At 43.9% G+C, this 21248-nt stretch overlaps 1 protein-coding gene and 1 long non-coding RNA gene across 5 annotated transcripts in view; one reads left to right on the top strand and one right to left on the bottom strand.

Annotated features, from left to right (window-relative positions):
* Positions 1-21248, top strand: part of LOC144476093 (uncharacterized) — a 145419-nt gene that overhangs the window by 22795 nt on the left and 101376 nt on the right. Inside the window, exon 4 of one of the 2 annotated variants that reach the window (XR_013494963.1) lies at positions 1789-2407. The exons of the other annotated variant lie outside the window; for it this stretch is intronic. This is a non-coding gene — a long non-coding RNA (uncharacterized LOC144476093). Of the gene's footprint in view, positions 1-1788; positions 2408-21248 lie in introns of those variants that run through there. 2 annotated transcript variants of the gene reach the window in all.
* Otopla (proton channel otopetrin-like a) overlaps positions 10012-21248 on the bottom strand; it is a 48560-nt gene continuing 37323 nt past the window's right edge. For 2 of the 3 annotated variants that reach the window (XM_078192773.1, XM_078192774.1), the window contains exons 4-10: positions 18154-18484; positions 17222-17330; positions 16982-17142; positions 16746-16902; positions 15609-16093; positions 14926-15253; positions 10012-13568 (exon numbers count right to left, since the gene is read on the bottom strand). In XM_078192773.1, coding sequence (XP_078048899.1) covers positions 12874-13568; positions 14926-15253; positions 15609-16093; positions 16746-16902; positions 16982-17142; positions 17222-17330; positions 18154-18484 — 2266 coding nt within the window. In that variant the 3' untranslated portion in view covers positions 10012-12873. Of the gene's footprint in view, positions 13569-14925; positions 15254-15608; positions 16094-16745; positions 16903-16981; positions 17143-17221; positions 17331-18153; positions 18485-19521; positions 19754-21248 lie in introns of those variants that run through there. The other variant, XM_078192775.1, reaches the window with a different exon arrangement.

Below are 21248 nucleotides of genomic sequence, written 5' to 3'. Positions count from 1 at the left end.
TTAAAAAGACTTGTATAATTTCTTCTTGAAACTTTAGCAAACTGCATCAAATAGATTTGCAATTTTTGTGCAGATATACACTACATTTTTGGTCGACACTAAAAAAGTTGAAATTGATGTAAATGATTTTAGTCTTGTTCAGAAGTCAGTAAAATCGGTATTTGACTCTGAAAGAAATGAACGTTGTTATTGAACGAAATATTGAAGAAAATACGACAGATTGTCTTTTACGTAAATTGAAGAATTCGAAAATATATATTTTGTACATTTTTGTCAATTATATACATTTTTGAAAGACGTAGGTTTTGTCTTTAAAGGGTACAAGATTAAATTTACTGAAATTTTTGGCAACTTTATATTAACTTGTATTCGAATGGAAAAATTTATCGAATGATATCCGGTGAAAGTAACTTTACAATTTTAATAATCGTAGAATTTGATTGCGGCAGAAATTGGCCCTTGACAGTACAGTTAGTGTTAACCCCGATGTAAGCTACTCGCACTTCCGCCATTGCACTTCCATAATGCATTTTCAATCCGTATATAACCAAACTACTAATAACGAATATTCCCTTCGATTTTTTATTCGACAGAATATTTATACTAACTGCACGGTATCATCGTATGAAAGATTTATCGAGGAATCATAACGAACACAACGCGCGCACAGTCTTGCATAAGGGCAAGGTGCAGTCGGGCCATTTGCAGCGCGTGCAAGTAGGAAGAGCGCGGCACGCGTTTATTGCGTTTATCAACAGCTCGACAAAGTGCAACTGCTTCCTTTTCGAAAGTGGACGATGTCCGGCTTGTATATGGCTGACAAAGAAAACCGTGATTTCAAGGACTCTTCGGTAGTTTGATCGCAGCTGCACTTTTACGCACCTTTGCCGTCAATTGACTTCGTGTCGCCCTTGACGAGTGCAATCTGCTCTGCAGATTCAATCTCTGCCGCAGTTAATCTGCGATGTCTTGCATGACCCACTGTGAGTACCATATGAGCCTGGGACAGTGCTCAGGTGAAGGGTACTGATGGCAGATGTGCAAGAACTTTTACAATTTACAGATCCAGGTTAATGAGTCCTCTAAAAAAAATTGCTTTATTTATGCATCATCGCGTTTTTAAATATTCTTTGGTGGACATAGCTGTTTAGATAAGGATTTCAATTTCTTCATAAGGTCTATCCTAATATATATATATATGTAAATGTCTGTTATAATTAGTTCATACTTAATTATTACTTAATCTTAAATATTAATAGCATATTATACTATCTAATAATAATTCATATATATACAGATACAAATTATTAGTTATATGGTATATGTACTAACACATATTATTATTATCATTTCCTATACATTCTCCCCTTAGTTGGAAAGATGAGAGACAAAATGTAAGACCGATTTCATTAATCCATCTATGTTAACGCCCATCGCAGAAGTAGAGTAAAAGCTTTTTCCCATACTGGCAGAAGTGATCTGTTCCTATCACCCATCGCGCAAGAAACAATTGCCGACTTCCGTATCGTGAAATGTGTCTGCGTATGTCGACGCACAGCATACTGCAGTGTAGTAGTAACATAATCTCACTGCTACACCGTTTCATAACGCGATGCTACGAATTAGTTCATTGGTCTTCTTATTTACCAATAGAAGAGAGTTTCGGTGGATTATAGACAAGTGGGGACTACGGGCGTGCAGGTTAGGCGGAGCGAGCGGTATATCCCCCTTATCTCGTAAAGACACAGTATGTACTTAGGAATCGGTAGCAGTGTTTTCTTTTTGCAGAAGCGTGACGATCTCCGCGAATCGGCGGCCCGCGGGCCGGCACGCCAAGGAAATATGCAAGCAGTGCAAAAGTTGGTGGCGCAGATGTGCGGGTCGCGGCCACCTAAAAGACCGGCTCGTGCATTTAGCGGCGGCGCAGGTTCGTCGTGCACCGGGTTAAGAGGAGGGTGCATATCGGCGGATAGGATCGGACGCGCGGTAGCCGCGTATACGACCGGCTGGCCGAGATAGAGATCGAGCGGAGGCGAAGGAGGCCAGCCAACCCCTTTCGCTCGACTTTTCAGCCACCTTGCGACTACGATTCGGCTATCGCGAGCCGATCTATCTCTCCCTCGCCCACCTTATAGCCGCGCGTACAAAACAGCCCGACCGCGATATATTGCCATCTGTGGCTCATTAGCTTAAGCGGTACAAACAGAGCAGCGGGCCCACGCCACGCTCCGGTGATCCCCGGGCCACCGATCGACCCCGGTCTCCGAAAACCGCGGTGACCTGCAACCTTTTGCTACTCTCCGGTCGCGTCTATCAGCCGCCGATACCGGTCACGAAGGTAAACACGTCTGATACGAGTTCTCGAATGACGATGCGATGACTCACATTGGTATTCCTACAATTTCGAAAATAGAACAACGTCTTTGAAACGAAATGATTTTTTGCGATGTTTCTGTGACGTCAGAGAGACTACTACGCAAAGTTCTTAAGCATCGAATGGCAAATTGGCGCTTTTTAACATTTTTATCTGAGCTCATAACGAGAATTGAAACAATGCTTTTTGCAGACTAAATTGTAGTACAGTACAACAAGTAGTACAACAATCGTACAGTGAATCTATATTTAGCAAATTATCAAAACATGTTTCATAACGTATAAACAGCTGAATCTAAAGCGATCTGTATAAAATAGTTTTTATTACAAAATGGATAAGGATTTCATCTAAAAATCTTTATGTTCTCATCGTAAATTCGGATGATTTATGTTCTACTTTACGTTTAAAATAGAAAATGTGTGATAATTTTTCTAAATACTGTTGTTTAGCACATTTATTCCCTTGCACTACCGCTCCTTTCATGTGACATGTGTGACATGTGACAATTAACACTTATTCGTACTTAATAACTTTCCTAATAGGACCGGACAATTTTTGTTTCCTGTATTATCTTTATTTACCTTCGTTTCCAGGCTTTTAACAGAAGAATTTATTTTTACTTCGATGTAGAAGAAATTAATAATATTTATATTTAGTAGAGCTTGCATAAAATCTTCACCACGAGTTTGAATCGTTATTGTAAGACAAGGGGTTAATAACGACAATAATGGCAACTTCCAATTTTTGGTTAATTCGAGAGCTTTATATCTATTTACTAGCCGCGAAAATTCATATTGCGTACATTGATATCGCGTGTAGAAATATCGCTTAAATAGTGTTACAATTTACCGTGTAAAAAAGAGACACGCATAAAAAAGTCTCGCGTAAATTGAGGGACCGGTGTATTGCTACTGGTAAAAATACACTTGAGAGTGGGACCAAGATGGATCGCATGCGTGCCTCCACTATAAAGGAAAAAGAACGAAACCGCCGCCGTCACCGCTTAATGGCCATTATACGGATTATTACGTTACTTCTCGAGTGGAAAACCGCCAACTGGCACCGTTCTCGGCCCCCGAATATATGTAGGAGGAAGCGCTTTTTACGGGGTTTTGGTTTCTTTCTAGGCTGGGGCCGGGCTCGTCCCGTCGACAAGGAGATAACGGTGGAGCCATTTGCGCCTCCAGGTGAAACGTTGACACGCCCTCTCGTTTAACCCCTTACGCTCAGGAACTATGCTTTCTTGACTACGAGTTTTATCCGAGATGCGCCATCTATGACTTACAAGAAGATCATTCTCTTGTTAATAGACGAAAGTAATATTTTGCTAATTAGCTTATTTGCTGAATTTTCATACGCGTACTTTCAATGCATATTGATTAGTTTGTAGACAACTGACTCTGAAACGATGAACTTTTGCATCGATATTCAATGACGTTTAAGTTTGAAACACTTTCCTCCGTAGATATTAATTGAAATGATGCTTCATGATTCTAAAACACATGAACATAGTATGAAAGTAAAAGGGATTAAATCTTCTTCTTTTTATAAGGTACAATTACAAAATGCATATCCCTCAGCTTGGTTTTAGTTTTGACGACGAGTAGAAAAGTGCGTACCTTTTTTTTCATTTTCTTTCTGACACCATGGAAATTCGCAGGGATGCCTTCGAAATGAAGTACTTGCACAAAGCTTATCGAATCAACGAACCTAAACTGCATTTTCATTTAATATTCCTGAGAGTGAAATCGGCTTCGCGAACGATCAGCGAGAACACGAGAATGAATTGTTCCCGATTGTCGAAGCAGGTAATGCCACTGATTATCTCACGAACAAAAACGGAGATTTTTATTGTCGCAGCGAGCTTCCCGCTCGTCGTAGTTCGTTTTTCTCTGCCGCGCGCGCGCGGTAATTACCGTATTCAGCGATCGGACAATCGGTCTCGGGATTCTCGAGCGGTTACGCGATCGGCTGCAAAATTTTAAGCCGCGCGGATTAAAATCGGATAATGACGCGGTGACGCAAATGATGACTCGGCTGAAGCGCGCGGCCCGCGCACGCGTTTCAAACAATAAAAATTAACCGTGACTCTCGGTCTCGGTAATTGCCACGATTCTCGTTTTTCCTTCTTTCTTCGTGCCGCGTGCGTGTCTCTCGCCACTGTCAATGTTTTCCCACAAGCACGATGCTTCATCCTCCACTCCCCCTATCTCATTCGCGCCGAAACTCCCTCCACGACGAATTCCACGGCTTTTGAAATTTTTGCGAGGCTGTTCGCTTGCCTCGCCGTCAAAGGAAACGTCCGAAGGTCGGTCGAAACTCAGCCAACACTTCCAATAGGATGCCTTATTACTCCTGCACGCCATTCAAACCACCGAATTGCACGCTGCCATTGAAATTGCTCAAGAACTGCGAAAGCTAACTGACAGTGTGTCGAGCATAATGGCGTTCCACAGTGAGCACCGTTACAGTTTTTCAAAAAAAAGAAAACCGAAGACTTCTCCGACGATTTCTTTCGAATCTTTCAACCGACGATTACTTGAAACTCATCCCCGGCGTTCCTCGAACCGATGCAATTAACACTAATGCAGAGATTATCGCGTCGTAAAACGTACGGATCCGTTCGGAATGAAGAAATGTTGCGCGAGTTTACGGTTTGTTAATCTTATCTCTGGCGTGAAAACTTGACGCGTTCTTTCTTGTATCATTAGTTTGCTCGTTTTTCAACTGTAGAATGCCGTGGAACTGGAGGATGTAGATGCCAACTGATCGTAGGTTATATTAAGCATTCGTTTCGTGCGCACTATGATCGCGAGGAATGACGAGACGTTAGAAAAGAGATGATCAACGCCTGTTCCTGTTCCCGTCGTCTAATAATATCAAGCATGCGCAGCGTATAAGGGATTTTGTAGTCAATTGCAATTGAAATTGTGTCGGTACGAGGCGGAAAGGGTTCCCAAAGTGACCGATAATTTTCGTGAGAATTGTCGCCGAAAATTGTGCAGCCAAGAACAAGATTCCTGGCTGGCCAGCGTCTGCCCTCGCCGGCTGCCACCCACGCCGGTAGGAACACGGTCGAGCAGGTAGGTAATACACGGTGTGTACGGTGGCACGACAATGGTCTTGTCGTTGGCACAATGAGAAGAAGGGAGCCAGTCGGCATTGAAAGGCAAATGAGAGCCGGCTCTGGCCGCGCTCTTCCTCAGTAGCTTCTGGCTCGTCATCTCCTTTTTCTGTCGCGCACCCACATCCGCTGGCTTTCAACTAGCACCCGAAAACACACCTTACGCAAATTAATGTCGCATGCTAACACAGAGAGCCAGCCCCGGCGGACACCGGCTCGAATCACCGGGACAACGAGACAGTCGGGGACAGCCGACCCGTCATCGTCTTTAATAATGATTCATCGCCATACGGCGCGACTAATTGTTTACCGGTTGTTCACGACCAGCCTCTCTCTTTAACTTCAACGGTTCGCCTCTTCTGCTCCTTCCGCGACAGTTTGTCCCTCTTCGTCTTCTTCTGTCGTTGATACGGCCATGCATCGCGCATACATATTCCCACCGGGGCTTTCTCTTTTGTTTTCTTTCACCGGCGACTGCTATTTTACAGCTCGCTCTCTTGTTCGATCCGGTGTCTGCGTTTCCTGCTACGTCGGGTCCGTTATTTCCTGGCCCGATTCTCAACAGCAGCCACCACTTGCAGGCCTGGTCAACTTTGAAAACGCGTCTTTACACAGCGTTTACGGTCGTTTATTCAAGGTTTATTCGTCGCGGCTAGGTTTCGGGTGTATCGATTGTACCTATTTCTTCTACATCGAGTGCAATTTTTTGGTCATCAACGTTTTAGATAAGTGACCTTCCGTTGGGGGAGACTTTCTACAGACCATAGGGAAGGGTATTGTCGCGCCGGCAACAGGTCTCGCTTCGCCATCTAACGTTGTTCCCCTGAATTGTGAACAGATGTGGCCACGGTGGGTATAGTCGTTGAATCTGTACAGACGAGCTATCAGAGTAGGATAGACAGTATAAACTTAACATTTTTGCCGCAAACAGTATTACTAATAGTTCTTGAGCAACAGGAATATTAGAAAGAATTCAATATTCTGCACATTTCATTTCTACTGCCAATACTGAATATATACGGCGCGAATGTTTAATTGGTGAGAATCGTACCATTTGTTCTTTAACCCCTTGCACTACGACTCCTTTCACACTGCGTTGATTAGCACTTATTTGTCCTTAATATTTTTCTTAATAGCACAAGTTCAGTTTTGTTTCTTCTATTGTCTTTTTTTACTTAGATTTTTAGACTTTGATAACAGAAGTAATAAATTTTATTTCCATTCATAATAAATTAATAATATTTACCTTTAGTAGATCTTGCGTGAAATTTGTATCACGAGTTTGACTCGTTATTTTAGTGCAAGGGGTTAAAAACTTTTTTTACCACAAGTTCTGTTAGATATTTTTGTTTAAAATAACTTGGTAATTTTTGATTTGAAACTCTGCTAACCTGGAGACCCTGGGTGTGAAATTCGGCTGACATAGAAACCTTGGGTGCGTCACTTGGCTAACTCGGAAACCCATGGTTCAAATCCCTGCTAATGTGAATGCCCTGGGTTCGAAACTTGGCTAACATGAAAATCTCAGGTTCGAATCTCTGCTAACGTGGAAACCTTGGGTAAAAATCTCTGCTAATGTTCAAGTCCTGAGTTTGAAACTCAGCTAAGTTGAAGACACCAGGTCTGAAACTCTGCTAACGTGGAGGCTCTAGGTTCGAAACTCGGCTAACATGAAAACCTTGGGTCTGAAACTCTGCGAACATGGAAACCGTGGGTTCGAAGCTCGGCTAACTTGAAAATTCTAGGTTCGAAACTCTGCTAACGTAGAAATGACGGGTTCAAAACTCGGCTAACTTGGTAACTCTGTGTGTTCGAAATTCTAAGAACGTAGAATACCTAGGTTTGAAACTTGGCTAGCTTGGTTTCCTGGGGTCCAAATCACTACTAACGTGAAAGCCGTGGGTTTGAAACTCGGCTAACTTAAAAGCCCAAGGTTCAAATCTCTGCTAATATATAAGCTCAGGGTTTAAAACTGTGCTAACGTGGAACTCACCATGTTCTGCCCTTACGATTTATAAGCTGAAGCCTGAACGCGGATCTATCCTTTCTAATATATCTAATTAATTACGATTTAGATATGCACAAAATTATATGGAAATAATTTTGGAAAATAAAAAGTCCCGATCGCAAGTTCAGAGACAAATGAAAAAATTCTCGATCTCTAGGGATTACATGGAATCGATTGTAAATTGTATTCTCGTAGGAAAGCTAGCATTAATATAGAATGATTGTAAATTCAAAATAATTCGTATATCTATAAAATCTAACGTACTTCGAGATAAGTGCACTGTGATCTTAGAACTTGAAAATGGGATCAATAGATCAACGTGAGGCGTGTACATCTAGATAACTTTTATTAACCAATATAATCGTATATCGTTACAAATGACGGCGACAGCGTGGCGTTGTCGCCTTAACGGATTACAATGAAACGGCGTGTTTAACGTTATACAATCAAAATGGGAATCGATGGATGAGCGAATTTACGAGCTTTACGGTTTCGTATCGTCGCTACTCGACTTTGAAAGAACTGCTTACACGACAACATGTAAATTTGTAGAGAGTTTTATCCTTGTGTCCTACATCGTCCTGACCTTCGTCCCGAATCCTACGGACCCCGCTGAACAACTTATGCGGGGCCATCGTATCACCCACTGTCGTTCACCTTGTTTGAAATACCGTGTCAGTCTGACCGAGCCATTTGACGTGAATTACGTCGGTTGTGCGCGCGTATTGTGTGATGTGTACAAACTGTAATTATGCTCGAAGACATCGAAAACTCACTACGTAATGTTAAATGACGATGCGTCGCGGATTTGCCCTCTTTTAAAGTCTCCGCTCGCATAATCATGCGGACACGTTACCGCGTTCTAGCTTCACTGTTCAAGCTCTCTTCAATCTTCGAAACCGTCCACCGAAACTATCCATGCAAAATTTCATTTCACGTGTAAAGTTAACGCGAATCTCCATTCCTCCCTGCGGGCAAATTCGCGACCCATTGGTTAGGCTTACGGCTACTATCGAGATACTGATGTACATATACAAGAACCATGATGCTGCTGTTCACTAGAACACCGGCAGAGTATACAAAGACGTTGTTTGCCGAATAAAAACGAACCACGTCCGCAACCGCACCGTTCCTCAGGCTCTCGCGCACGCACACGGATGCACACGTACTCTTTCGCGATCACACTTGGAAGGGTACTAATTATCTCTCGTTACGCTCTCTTTCTCTCTGCCTCGCTCTCGCTCTCTTCAGCACTACCGTTCTTCCAAAGATCACCAGGGGTAGTTGGTTCCCTCGTCGTGTTGGCGCGCGATTTCTCCTCCCCTCCTCTTTCTCTTTCACTCCCGCTCGGCCGCGACTCTTCTCCGTTCAGTTTCTGTTGGTCCTGTGTGTGGCAGTGCCTTGTTAATTATGATTTCGCCTAAACGAAAATCCCGGTAGCTCCATTGTCCACCATTTTATTATTACAGTCTGATCGATTTTCTAATCATTCGACGCGATATTTGAATTTCTTTGTGCGACGTGGGCCCTCAACTAGGTCTGCCTCCTACGTATTGGAATGCAATCGCAAAGCTGCTGGTCTTTGTATGTAAAATACGATAGAACGTGTACAATAACAAAAGTTTGTAGTATTCTTGTTTCACAATGTTTGTAAAAACTTAACAGTATTTTTTGTCGCATTTAGACGATATCTCTATAAGAAGAAATATTTGTACCTCGTTTTGTATTTGGTAAAGTGGATTTTGACGGATCCTCCACCTGTCCTATTACCTCCGATACAGTGTTACAAAAGAGGTGTGAATGCAGTGATCGGATAAACACGGCGGAAGGGCGGAAAACGTCGTCCGGACGCAAGGAAAGTTCTCAAGCGAACGAACGATTCGTTTCGAGCACGACGAAATCGAAACGAGGGAATCGGAGGCGAAGGGGTGCGCACGATCGACCGTTGCCGGAGATATTGGCAGTTTTGGATGCTCACGGAACGAGGTGCCGAATAAAAGCGTTGGATCACACTATCAGGGAAGCGGTCGCACCCCCCTTCGATCGTCACCCCCTCGAAAACAGAACTCGCGACACGATCGTTCCTCGCTTCTCACAGACACACTCCGCTGAACAATAATTATTCTGTGCATCGTTATTTACATATTCGCACGCATTCGTCACTCGTTTTCGCACATCAAAATTAATAAAAGATCTCCGTAATCTTATTTATATTTATATTTATATATTTATAATATATATATATCTATCTATATATATATTTATATATATATATTTATATTAATTTATTTATATTTATATCTTGATGCATCTTTCTTTCTCTCTCTTTCTTTCTTTCTCTCTCTCTCTCTCTCTCTCTCTCTCTGTCTTGTCGTCTCTCTTCGTCAATAATGTCGTCTCGGATTACAATTATGTATAGTTTTCTTTTATCTTTATGTATAATCAGTTTTGCAAACTTCGTCCCTCTTTGTTTCCTGTTCCCCGCCCCCTTCGACCCCCCCGATCTCTTTTTCTCTCTCGTTCGCGCGATCTTTCTTTCGTTCTCTTTTATTTTCTCACCTATACAGACGTCTAAGAATTAAAATATTTCGACTTCGGTTAACTAGGTACGTACGCTCGATTTTCTTTTTCCCGGTGGGGGGAGGAAACATATGATTTCCAGTGGGGGGTGTATGTCTCTCTGTGTGTATCTGTGTGCCTCTGTGTGTATGTGGTTCTCTCCCATCGTGGAGGGATTCTCACCATGTATAATCACTATGTAAAACACGTTTTTTTTTTATTATTATTTTATTATTATTATTACTATTATTTTTCACTTGTTCTCAACAATCTACGCACGATATCCATAGCGAAGTGTAAATGCGAAAGGTCCATCTATTCGTTCCACTGTCTCTCTCTCTTTGTTGTGTGTTTCTCCGAGATAGGCTTAAACGCTAATCGATAATGGTAATTAATAATTATCTCTCGTGAAATGGGTGTCCGTGTACGTACGCACGTAATGTATGTATTTATGTATGCGTGTGACAAATGCGTGTATGAGATTATTCTCTACCATGTGTGCGACCGGCTATCGACATTTGTTTGTTTGCTTGTTTCTTCTATCCTCTTTCGTTCGCTTCCCGTTCGCTTGTTTCCGCCGGTCGTTCACCATTTTGAAACGCCATCTGCGATCATTAAAATCTACGAATCATCCGCGGTCCTCTCGCCTCTCTTCTTCGTCAACGAACATCCCCGAGCATGCCTCCTTGGGGAACGTTTACCAAAAGAAAATCGATAAGAAAGGAAAAGGAAATCCAGAGATAAAGAAACTGCGACCTACTCTTTCTGTACAGAACGATCAGCGCTCGGAACTCGTTGCACATTAAACAACATTTCTCTCTCTCTCTCTCTCTTTCTCTCGCTCTCCCGTTCGCACCTTCTTTTCTCGTCGTGCCTCTCGACCTTTCATTCTCCTTCCACCAGCCTCCTTTCTTTCACCGTTCGTCTTTTCTCTGCACGCGCAATTCGCGAACGTCGCGACAGTGTGTCGATAAAACATTCTAAAAGTTTAGAAACGATTTTGTACTCTGGCAGCACGCGACGAGAAAGGACGCCGGAACAATGTAACAACTCTCCCGCAATCTCTCGTCGTGATCCCTCATTCGGATCTTCCCAGATCCATTTCGCTGGAACGAAAGAGACTATCCGCGAGACCAAAAATCTGCTCCGATGATGCACTGGCGGATTTACCCTCGAAAACGTGGCAAACATTGGAGAAAACGAATTTACATTCGTCTAAACCCTTTAAGAGGTTCAAACATTTTCACTTTTAATACAAACTTCGGCGAAGCTTTTTCTGAAAGCTTTTCGCAAGGTCAATCACCAAGGAATAAGAAATAAGAAGAGCTAACATCTTCTAGATGCATAAAATTCGAGACGTATCAAGTGCATTTGATAGTTTCTCGTGTCCATACTTTTACTAACACGATGCTAAATGAAGTAAGAAGTGTAGGAACTAGATCAAAATTTGCTAGTCTAAGTTTGCATATTTTGTTGCATCAGTGTGATGTTTTTATCAACGGCAAACTATCGAGAAAGAATACGAAACAAGAAGTGTTGAGATCTTGTAAACGTAGTTTGAAGTGCACTTGGCTATTCGACGTATCCGTACGTCTTCTAGTAGCATAACTTTTTTGAAGTAGTGCAAAATATAAAGCAATCTACAATGCAAGTAAATTACGACTCATAAAAGTGTCGAGATGAACAGTTTCACGTTCCTTTCGTACATTGACCAATCGATAACTAAATAGAAAACTTAATCCGTTCAACAGTCTCTCTCTCACACATTTTCGAGACATATCCTGCCAAATTGCATCTAAAGAATGCGCGTATTGCAACGAAACTGACTCCCTGCTCCTGCATCGAGCATTCGTTCCGCACCCTCCCATGAGATTTCCCCTCGAACGCTTCGTTTCTTGCTCTACAGCTATCGCAGACTGTGTTAACGAAGAACGTACTCGTTTTCTAATGAGGTGACTCCTCGAGGCACTCGTTCGCTCTTCGTCCTCCACCGATATCCGGAAACGCGACCGATCCCCGGCCGTACTTCTCCGATTACGGGGACCGATCCGAAGAGCGAACCTCCGCTGCCCCGATGCTCTCGTTGCATGATGGGGCGGGGGGGTACGTATGTAATATATAAAAGTAGAAAATTTGGCGGCAGTATTATAGAGATCGTGAAACGTTTGAAACGCGGTGAAAAAGGAAATGGGCCCTGGTTCCGTTGCAGAGAATTGGCAGCAGGTCTGCTCGTCCGTGTTTTCGTTTTGGTCATGGCGCTTCCCGGCGTGTGAAGTCTCGATGTCCGCGCCGTCGACAGCATGTCCTGGCGTTCCTCGTTTCACTCGCCGATCAAGGAAGCAACGTGTCAAGCTGCTTTTAAGCAAGGAGAACAACCGAGAACCAAACCTGTTGAACATGTGTTCCGACAAACAGAGAAAAACAAAAGGGCTCCTGGCGGTCCCGTGCGGCTTGTCCGGCCTGGAGGACGCGGAGTACAGACGAGTACACAAGTTCCCTCTCGTCGAGCAGCCGCGCGATCGCTACTGGAAAGAGGATAAGGTGGTCCGAGGATGGACATCCAGTCCATCGAGATATCCCCGTTTCCTCGGCAAGCCTGCGACCGTTCCGCTTTGTCGTCGATCCGGAACCCGAAGAATCCGGGGCCGATTCGGAAGCCTGCGTTTACCTACCGCGTCCCGATTGACGGGTCCCGATTGCCCTCGACTCGAGCAGAGGGTTGTTGGAATGTTCAGTCCCCTGCGAGGGGATCGTTGTACTCGCGATCGCTCCGGGCCGTGGATCTCGACGAAGGACGCGAGTTTCCGTTTACTCGAGGCGCGCCTTGTAACTGGTCTTCCAGATCTCCGCGAACGTGACCGCGCTGTGGAACCTGTGGAAGATGCAGAGCGGCAGGGTGACCCTCTGCACGATGGCCCAGGCGAGGAACCCGTAGAAATCGAGCTGGACCGGGTTCGCCATCACCTTCTGCGATTCGAACGTGTAGATCACCCACATGGTCAGGTTGCAAATCAGCAGGAAGGTGACCACCTGCCGACCGGGCTTGCTGCGGTCGTGCTCCGGCAGGTGAACCCTCCTGCGGGACACGTCCGCGATGAACAGCATCTGCAGGATCACGTGGGCCACCGATAGTAGGCCGGTCAGCATCACCAGCAGATTCGGCTCGTGCGTGAACGCCGCCAGTGAGCCGGCGATCACGCTGAACACCGCGTAGATGAACAGCCCGAAGCCGGAGACGCGCAGCAGGATGTCGTTCAAGTCACTCTGTTCCTCCGCCTTGAACTTCAGGCTCTGCACGCGTATGAACCCGACGATTATGGCGATGATCGAAAGCACCATCAGCACGCAGTGCGACACGTCCGCCAGGTATATCGCGATCAGACCGAAGTCTGGGTGATGGATCAGCACGAAGAAGAGAATCAAGCAGATCAGAGAACCGACCAGTAGCAGCAGGCCGAAGAATAGTCCTTTGCTCGCTCCTACACAGTCCACCCTTGTGTGACCTAGTTTATACGCGTTCAGAGGAGGCTTTAGTGGGAGGTCTCGACTAATGCGAACGGGGCTACCTCGGAGGGAATTCGCGCGGATAAGGCGTAGCCCCGATGGTGTGCAGGGGAGTAATCGGATGGAATGAGACGCGACTTCGTCGGAAACTGCTGCAATACAATTCATTCAATAATTCATTACCATCTGCGGGCTGTGATTGTTCATAACTCTTACTCGATCCTGTGGATTTATTCCACATTTCGAATTCCACTTTCGAACACGATTTTCGAATTTTAGCCGTAACCATTGACTTTACATTTTTAGAGCAGTTTTTGGAAATACTTAGGACAAGATTCGAAACAGAACAGTTTTAAGGCAGATTCAGTATAGTATTAGGGCTGTTTTAAGATAGTTCTGGGATAGTTTTATGGCAGTTTTGGGATACTTTTAGGGTAGTTTTAAGGAAGTTTTAAGATAGTTTTAGAGTATAGTATTTAGTTATGGTATTTAGGACAGTTTTCGGGCAGTTTTAGGATACTTATAGGGAAGATTAGGAAAAGTTTTAGAGCAATTTCAGGGCAGGTTTAGGTTAGTCTTAGAGCAGTATTAGGGTAGTTTTAGGCTAGATTGAGAGTAAGTACAGGGTAGTTTTAGGGTAGCTTTAGGCTAGATTGAGAGTAAATACAGGGTAGTTTCAGGATAGTTTTAGGGTAGTTTTGCAGTAGTGAGACGTTATGAAGTGAAAATTCGATAAGACGTTATGGAAATATTATTCGGTGAGACGATGTAGAGGGAAATTTCGGGGAGATATCTAACTAAAAATACCACAGAGGTGCCTTAAAACTGTCATAAAATTACCCTAAACCTACCCCAAAGTTGCCCCAAAATTGCTCTAGAAATACTCTAAAACTGTCCTAGAACTATTGTATAACTGTCCAAATATTGTCGTAAAAATAACCTATCTTGTACGTAAGTATATGTCCGCCATTTCATATCAATGAATTTTTATTAAGAAATCAATATTTCTTTATCTATTCTTGATGTAAAAATATTTAGTACATAATTTCTGTTCGCATGAAATGTAGCTTGATCCTTGGTGTTAAGCAAACTTGAAGTACTTATGGTCCGCTAAGAGTTAATTGATAGTAACTAAGAACTTAATAATTGTCAATTGAAAACAATTGAATTGTAATACTCACAAATCCAACTGTCTAATTTAAAATTTAGAATCAAATAAACAACTAACACATCCAGACACAGCAGACGTTTTTTTTGTGTTTGCAGCAATTTCCGAGGGAACTCGCGTTGACTAAGAGACCCGGGGTATTATAGGATTTGTTCTAAAAGATAAGAGAGATGGAAAGCGGCAATTACCTGCGTGGGCCAAAGCGACGGCTCTTCGGGACAACATAGCCTCGAGGCGGCGTTCGAGATCAGCCTCCACCTGATGCGGCCAGCGAGGATGCCGGCCGATATGCTTCCACATTACATAAATCACCGCAGCTCCGACCAGACTGTACTCGATTATGAAGGGAAACAGATAAGGCTCCGCGTCCTGGACGATGGTTCCCATGATGTTCACGCGACCGCACGAGTTGGACGCGATTTCCTCGTCCGTCAATGCCTCGGCAATCATCCCGAAGTTCGGGCTCCAGTACTCGCTGCTGTTCGTGTGATTGTTCGCGTTGAAGATCTGGTGAACCTGCGGGAAAACGATGATCAATCTATAGATCGCATTCCTAAAACATTCATTGGTTTTTTTAGGATCTTCAAAGCCATCGCTCTGAACTTTTCATAAAATATGTCTATCGTCCTTTAAACAGGCATTTCGAAATACGATCCTTCTTGACATTATAATGCTGAAGCTTTAGAACAGCTTTAAGGACATCCTCGTATGAATATTAAATATGATTACACTCATGGCTAACGTCATATGGCTTCGCTATCTAATGAACAAAGGCAAGGAGCACAAGCCATCTCAACCAGCGAGTTTTGAAGTGAGAATGGTTGACTCGCAGAATTTCGCTGAAAACCAAGTACACGTATGAATCCTTTACCTGTTCTTTGCTGTCTGCTTGCGGCGCATCAAACATATCCATAAGAAAAGAAAAAGTGGTCGAGGGGGTTGTAGTGGACGTCGAGGTGGTCGTGGTACTGGGAGTGGTGGTGGTGGTGGTAGTGGTAGTGGTCCTTTCTTCGGTGGTAGTTTTCGGCGTGAGTGTCGTCAAGAGAGTGGACAAGGTGGTCGCGGCGGTGGTCGTCAAATTAGGCAGAGGGGCCGAGGTGGAGGCCATCGTTGAAGGCGGAGGGTTCCAACCGGTTGTGGTGGTAGTCGTCGGTGTGGTGACAGCCCTGGCGACCGCCCTCGCCGTCGTTCTCATCACACGACCTAATGGGGCAGCGGTCGTGCTGGCGACCGTCGATGCTACGGAGGTCGACGCTCTGGTCGCGGTCAATGATGCGTCGCGCAAAAATGCAACGTCTCGGGGCGCGGTGCCTAAGATGGCGCCTGCATTTCGCATCGAGTGCTGCTTGATGCTCTCTGCAAGTTTTCAATATTTAAATAAGGAATAGATAGCCCTCTCACAACAGGCTAAGAAAATTGCGCAGACCTTTGTACAACACTACTTCTACAACGCTACATAACGTGATTTTTGTTTAATATATAATATTAGAAGACTAAATTACCAAGGAATTATAAAAAAGGCATGTATACATCTATTTTCTAATACATTAAGATTGACACATCCATTTTTTTATTTGAAAAAAGTAACGTTATTGAATAGGAATCAACTGGTGTATATGATAATGACATATTAAACACATGTTTCAACTCAACTTTCTCGAGCAAGAAGTGTTAAATAAAAAAATCCTATTCCTTTTTACGACGTATTTTTACGTATAGGAGCATCGCGTTGCCAGTTGTACAACGATTTCCCCAACACCCTGTATACGAAGCAATTAATTTGTAAACTAATATATGTGCCAATGTAAATCTCAATCATCGGTAAAGGGTGAGGTGTCAATGTGCAATATCACAGGCTATTCAGAAGATTTAATGCTACTAGTTGCAGCGTCTGACCACTGACCACTGATTCTACTTACACCGATAACCCAAGCGTTTCTATGACTATTGTACATCAAAGATACCGTTTCAAAGGACATGTTTCGAAAATAGCGGAAACGGTACAAACCAAGAATGCCGGCCTCGAACTGTCCCATTTTCTGATGATGCTTGGTGATCTCTTTGATGCTCTCGAGCACGAGCGTGCGGATCCAGACGCACAGATTGGTGGCGACGACATGCATCAGGCCGAAACGCGCGATCACTTTGAACCGATGGATGTTCAACTGGGAAAACGAACGGTCAGATGCTTAGGAACTTTCCCGTCTAGCTAGTGGTTGCTCTCTTCATGGGTCAAGTACCTACCCTCGAGTTCATGAAGATGAAATACATTTGCATGAATGTGAAGATCATCTGGAGTAGCGGGTTCACGCCCTGGAGGATCTGATAGCAAGGGGACGTGGGAGGCACCTCAAAGAAGGTGCCGAACTCCAGACCGTTGTACACCATGGTCCCCAATCCGAAAGCTGCGGGGAACAACCACGAAAATACGAGACTCCGTTCCAGTACGCAAAACCGGGAAACAAAAATTATACGATGTCTCACCGATCGCTCCGATTCGAAGGAAGAAACTACCATGGCTCTGATCGTTCTGCGACGTCTTCCGCTTCCGCAGCGCGCGCGTAGCAACTCCAGCCTCAACATCCGCCGCATCCTAAATCATTATTATTTGTCTCAGACTTGTATCGTTAAACTTCCATTCGAGGCTCGTGTAAATTCGTCAGGCGAACTAATCCTGTTACGGCCGACGATACCCGAAAAGGTTGCGTGGACTTTAATGAGCACGAAACTGCTGAGTGTTCAGTTCTCGAGTGAACCCGCGTGATAATGAATGGGGGAATGGCAGCACGTGCCTCCTGTTCGACGCTCGATCTCCGACTGGCTAACCCACTTACGTCAGCACCGAAAGTGACTCTCTTAATATCGCATCATCGGCTCGATATTCGTACCGAACCACCGAAATACACTTCACGGACAACCTGCCTCTCGAAATTCATGACCCGTGGACGAGATACTGCGATTCGGTACACGGTTTCCACGATTAAAAATCTTTTTCCATCGAGGGCACACTTGTCGCAATCAGAGCGGCTCTGAAATGGAGCAGCTTGACTGACCCTTGAAGCAATAGCATCGATCTCCAGAATCTTTTTTATTGGAATTTGCTCAAATATGTGACTTAGTTTGAACCGATTCTTGGACTAGATCCAAGACATGATTTCTACTGTAGCTTTTTTTATACTTCCAAAAACTCTGTAAATACTTGTAACGCAGCAAATGTTTTTCTTGTTCAAATTACAAAGTGATTCGACCTCTTCGATGGAAAAATCACTGTCCTTAAAATAGATCAGCGTGTCGGGACCTAGACCATCTCAGGATCTAAAAATGAGATCTGGATTGTCATCAATTTGATGACTCGGACTAGAGTACAGATGGTAGCAGTACCTCATCCAAGAAAACTACAGAAATACAAAGCAAACCTGATATTCCTTCTTCGTCTTGGGAGTCTTCTGCTCCTTGTCTTTCTTATCCTTTTTTTTGTTCTTTTCCTTTGGCTCTTTGATAGGTTTCGGCGGTCTCGGTGGCGGAGGCGGAGTGTCGCTACCCCTAGCACACCAAGCGCTCTCTTGCAGCAGGAAACAGAACACGTAGAGCAGGAATAGGATGCTAACTCCGTATAAGTACGTGAAGAATCCTTCGTAGTAGTAGAGCGGCAGCTTGTGCGTGACCACCTCGCTGATCACGTAAGCGATGCACACCACCACCAGCAGTTTCGCGTAGATGAAGCTCATGATAATGAACAGCGACGTCCTGGAAGCGGCAAAAGAACGGTAACTCGCGCGTGAACCTCGACCTCGGTTCAACGGGTCACGCACCGCCGTAATATCCTCCTCCCAGCCCATCTTTGTCTTACCACTTTAAAGTTGTATACTATCTATATTCACTGCGTGCTTGCAGCTCGTGATAGCTGGGAGAAACAGACTATTATTTTGAAGTTTTCTTTCTGTATTTTCTTTACCATCTAACGACACTTTTCAACTTTTGTTTCTGAATTTCCCTTAGTATCTATCTACTCTTCTGAACTTTTGTTTCCGTGTTTTTTTTTTATCATGCAACTACACTTTTGAACTTTCGTTTGTATATTTTTTTTAACCCGTGTACGATCTCGCGATCATTCTTGATTGGTAACGATTTTACTTTTGATGCGGAAAATTGGATAAGCGAAATACTACACAGAGAAAACGTTGACAGAACTTATAAGAATTGGTCTGTTATAATTTAGTAAAATTGTTGAAGGATTTGCATTTTTGCTTCTCTATCCTACAATTGATGTTCAAATCGCAAGAAACGTGCTTGTGTTTCATTCTATAGTTAACACTCTGCCACCGCTAGAATAATTTTCATAGTTTCTTCGTTACGAAATTATAAATTTTGTGCATTTATAGAAAGAGAAACTTCTGTGTCGTTGATGCAGCTGATGTTTATTTTTTATGAAGGTTCATGGTCTATTAACCAATGTATCCGTTACCAGATTAGTCGTCCACTTTCCAGTTTCTTTTTCCTTACACAACTGCACCGTGTCTATTCTGACTATCCCATGTCTATTTTCCATATTTTAGATTTAGTATTTCAAAGACATACCTAATCTTTGACAAATAAATGAAACTGCTGTTTTATAATCTCAATCGATACAACAGACACAACAAAGGAATTCAGAAAAAAATACCTCCAAACGATTGTTATTACAAAAATCGACGAAACAATAATTCTTCCTAATATTTAGACAGAATTTCATATTTAGTTACGTAAACTAGAACTATGGTTATCAGAACCTTCGGACTCCTCACCGTGACTTCCGCACGATTTGCACCCTGCTCCCGTGCCTCATCACATTCCCACCCCCGTTCGCATTGTTCTCCATGAACGGCACGATCTCCACCTCCATGATCCAGCCGAATCCGATTCTCACTGACCACAGAAACAGGTTCCTATTGCATCGCGTGACACCAAAACTGTCACGGCAGTTTCTATCGCGCCGGTTTGAATGGTTCGTTCAACTTGCCGGCTAGAGGAGACCGCGCTTCGATTATTCACGAACGTCGACTGGCGACTGTCGCAGCGGAGCGCCGGTTCGCGCGCTATTTTCACTCCCGTTGTTCGGCGCACTCCTTGATTTTCCTGAGCCCTCGATCAAGCTCGATCGCGAGTCGGAATCGCGCGGACGTATCCTCGCGCGGCGCCGCGCGAGGATCGTTAACGCTCCGGTGTCTCGGACGGCACCGACGCTTGGCGCCGCGTCGGTTTCCTCGTTAAAGGTTAGGTCGCGAAATCGATAATCCCCGACGTAGGGGAACGCGTCGCGACGCGCCTAGCCACGCCGGCAATTAATCGCGCGCGCGCCAAGTCGATCCGATACCGCGTTCTCTGTTTCGCGAGCAAACCGAAAGCCGAGCGAAAAAATCTGTTTTCCCGTCCGGAAATCGACTCGACGGCGTCGCGACGCCTGCCGGGGGGAAAGGGCGACGCACGCACGGTGCATCTTCGTCAAGAAGGGCTTAACCATCCTTTGTCACGCTGCTGGCATTTCAGGGGTTGGCGCGCAGACTTCATTGTGTTCCGCACGAGCCGGTACACTCTTGTCGGGCAGTTTTTTTTCCCGAGCTACCTTCTGTCCTTCGATCATCGCGATCATGATCGTGCGCAGCGTAACGGTAAAATCAATTTTGCAATATTTTGCTGCCAGTCACCGCTGACATTTCGACTTCCTGCTTTACGTCTATATCCTTTTCAGCAATTTCCCGGTCACTGTGTCGGCCGACTTCATCGGCTTTTATTTACAGCCGAGCGACGCGACTTTGTGCCATTTTTGTTCTTTATGCGTTGTTCGTGGAGGACGTGGGCAGGGTCTGTGTTATTATTGTTCATTCACTGGATCATGTATTTTTGCTGTGGGTTCTTATAAATATCCGTTACTTTGTATTTCACGAGACTTCCGCGAAATTGTGAATGAGAATGGTGTGAGATTGTGTTGTTGTCGCTTGCTCATATTACCGAGCGAAACTAAATATATATATATATATATAGGTACTTTTTCTTATTTGCTCGTGATTAATGTGGGCGTCAGGCACGTGTAAGTTTCAATACGAAGCAAATCTTCAAAACAATGTGATCTTTTACCTACTAGCTTTACGTTAAAGTTAATGTAAACGTGTACATCTATTAGAACACATTCCTGGAAATATTTCTTGCATAACATATTACTCTCCATTCAATGCAACTGTAGAGTTAGTGCAATTACTATTGATCCATTAGGGAGAAAATACCCGCGGGAAACACGCAATGTAAAAGTATCGCGTAAACTTGTGTGTTCCTCTTTTAGATACATTTCTAATACATGTCTCAGCCAATTTTATCTTTCACATTGAATAATTGATATACAATATAGAAGCATTGCGATCAATACGAGAATGAATCAATACCAAAAGGACATATACTAAATTCGTCTTTCCTCTTGTGAATTTTACTACTCTTCTGTTACACGTCCCTAAAGACTGTACATTTCGAAACGATAAAG

Source organism: Augochlora pura, chromosome 10 (assembly GCF_028453695.1).
Source record: "Augochlora pura isolate Apur16 chromosome 10, APUR_v2.2.1, whole genome shotgun sequence".
NCBI classification, from domain to species: Eukaryota; Metazoa; Arthropoda; class Insecta; order Hymenoptera; family Halictidae; genus Augochlora; species Augochlora pura.
Note: the sequence above shows the minus strand (reverse complement) of the source record. Positions and strands in the feature narration are given on the sequence as shown.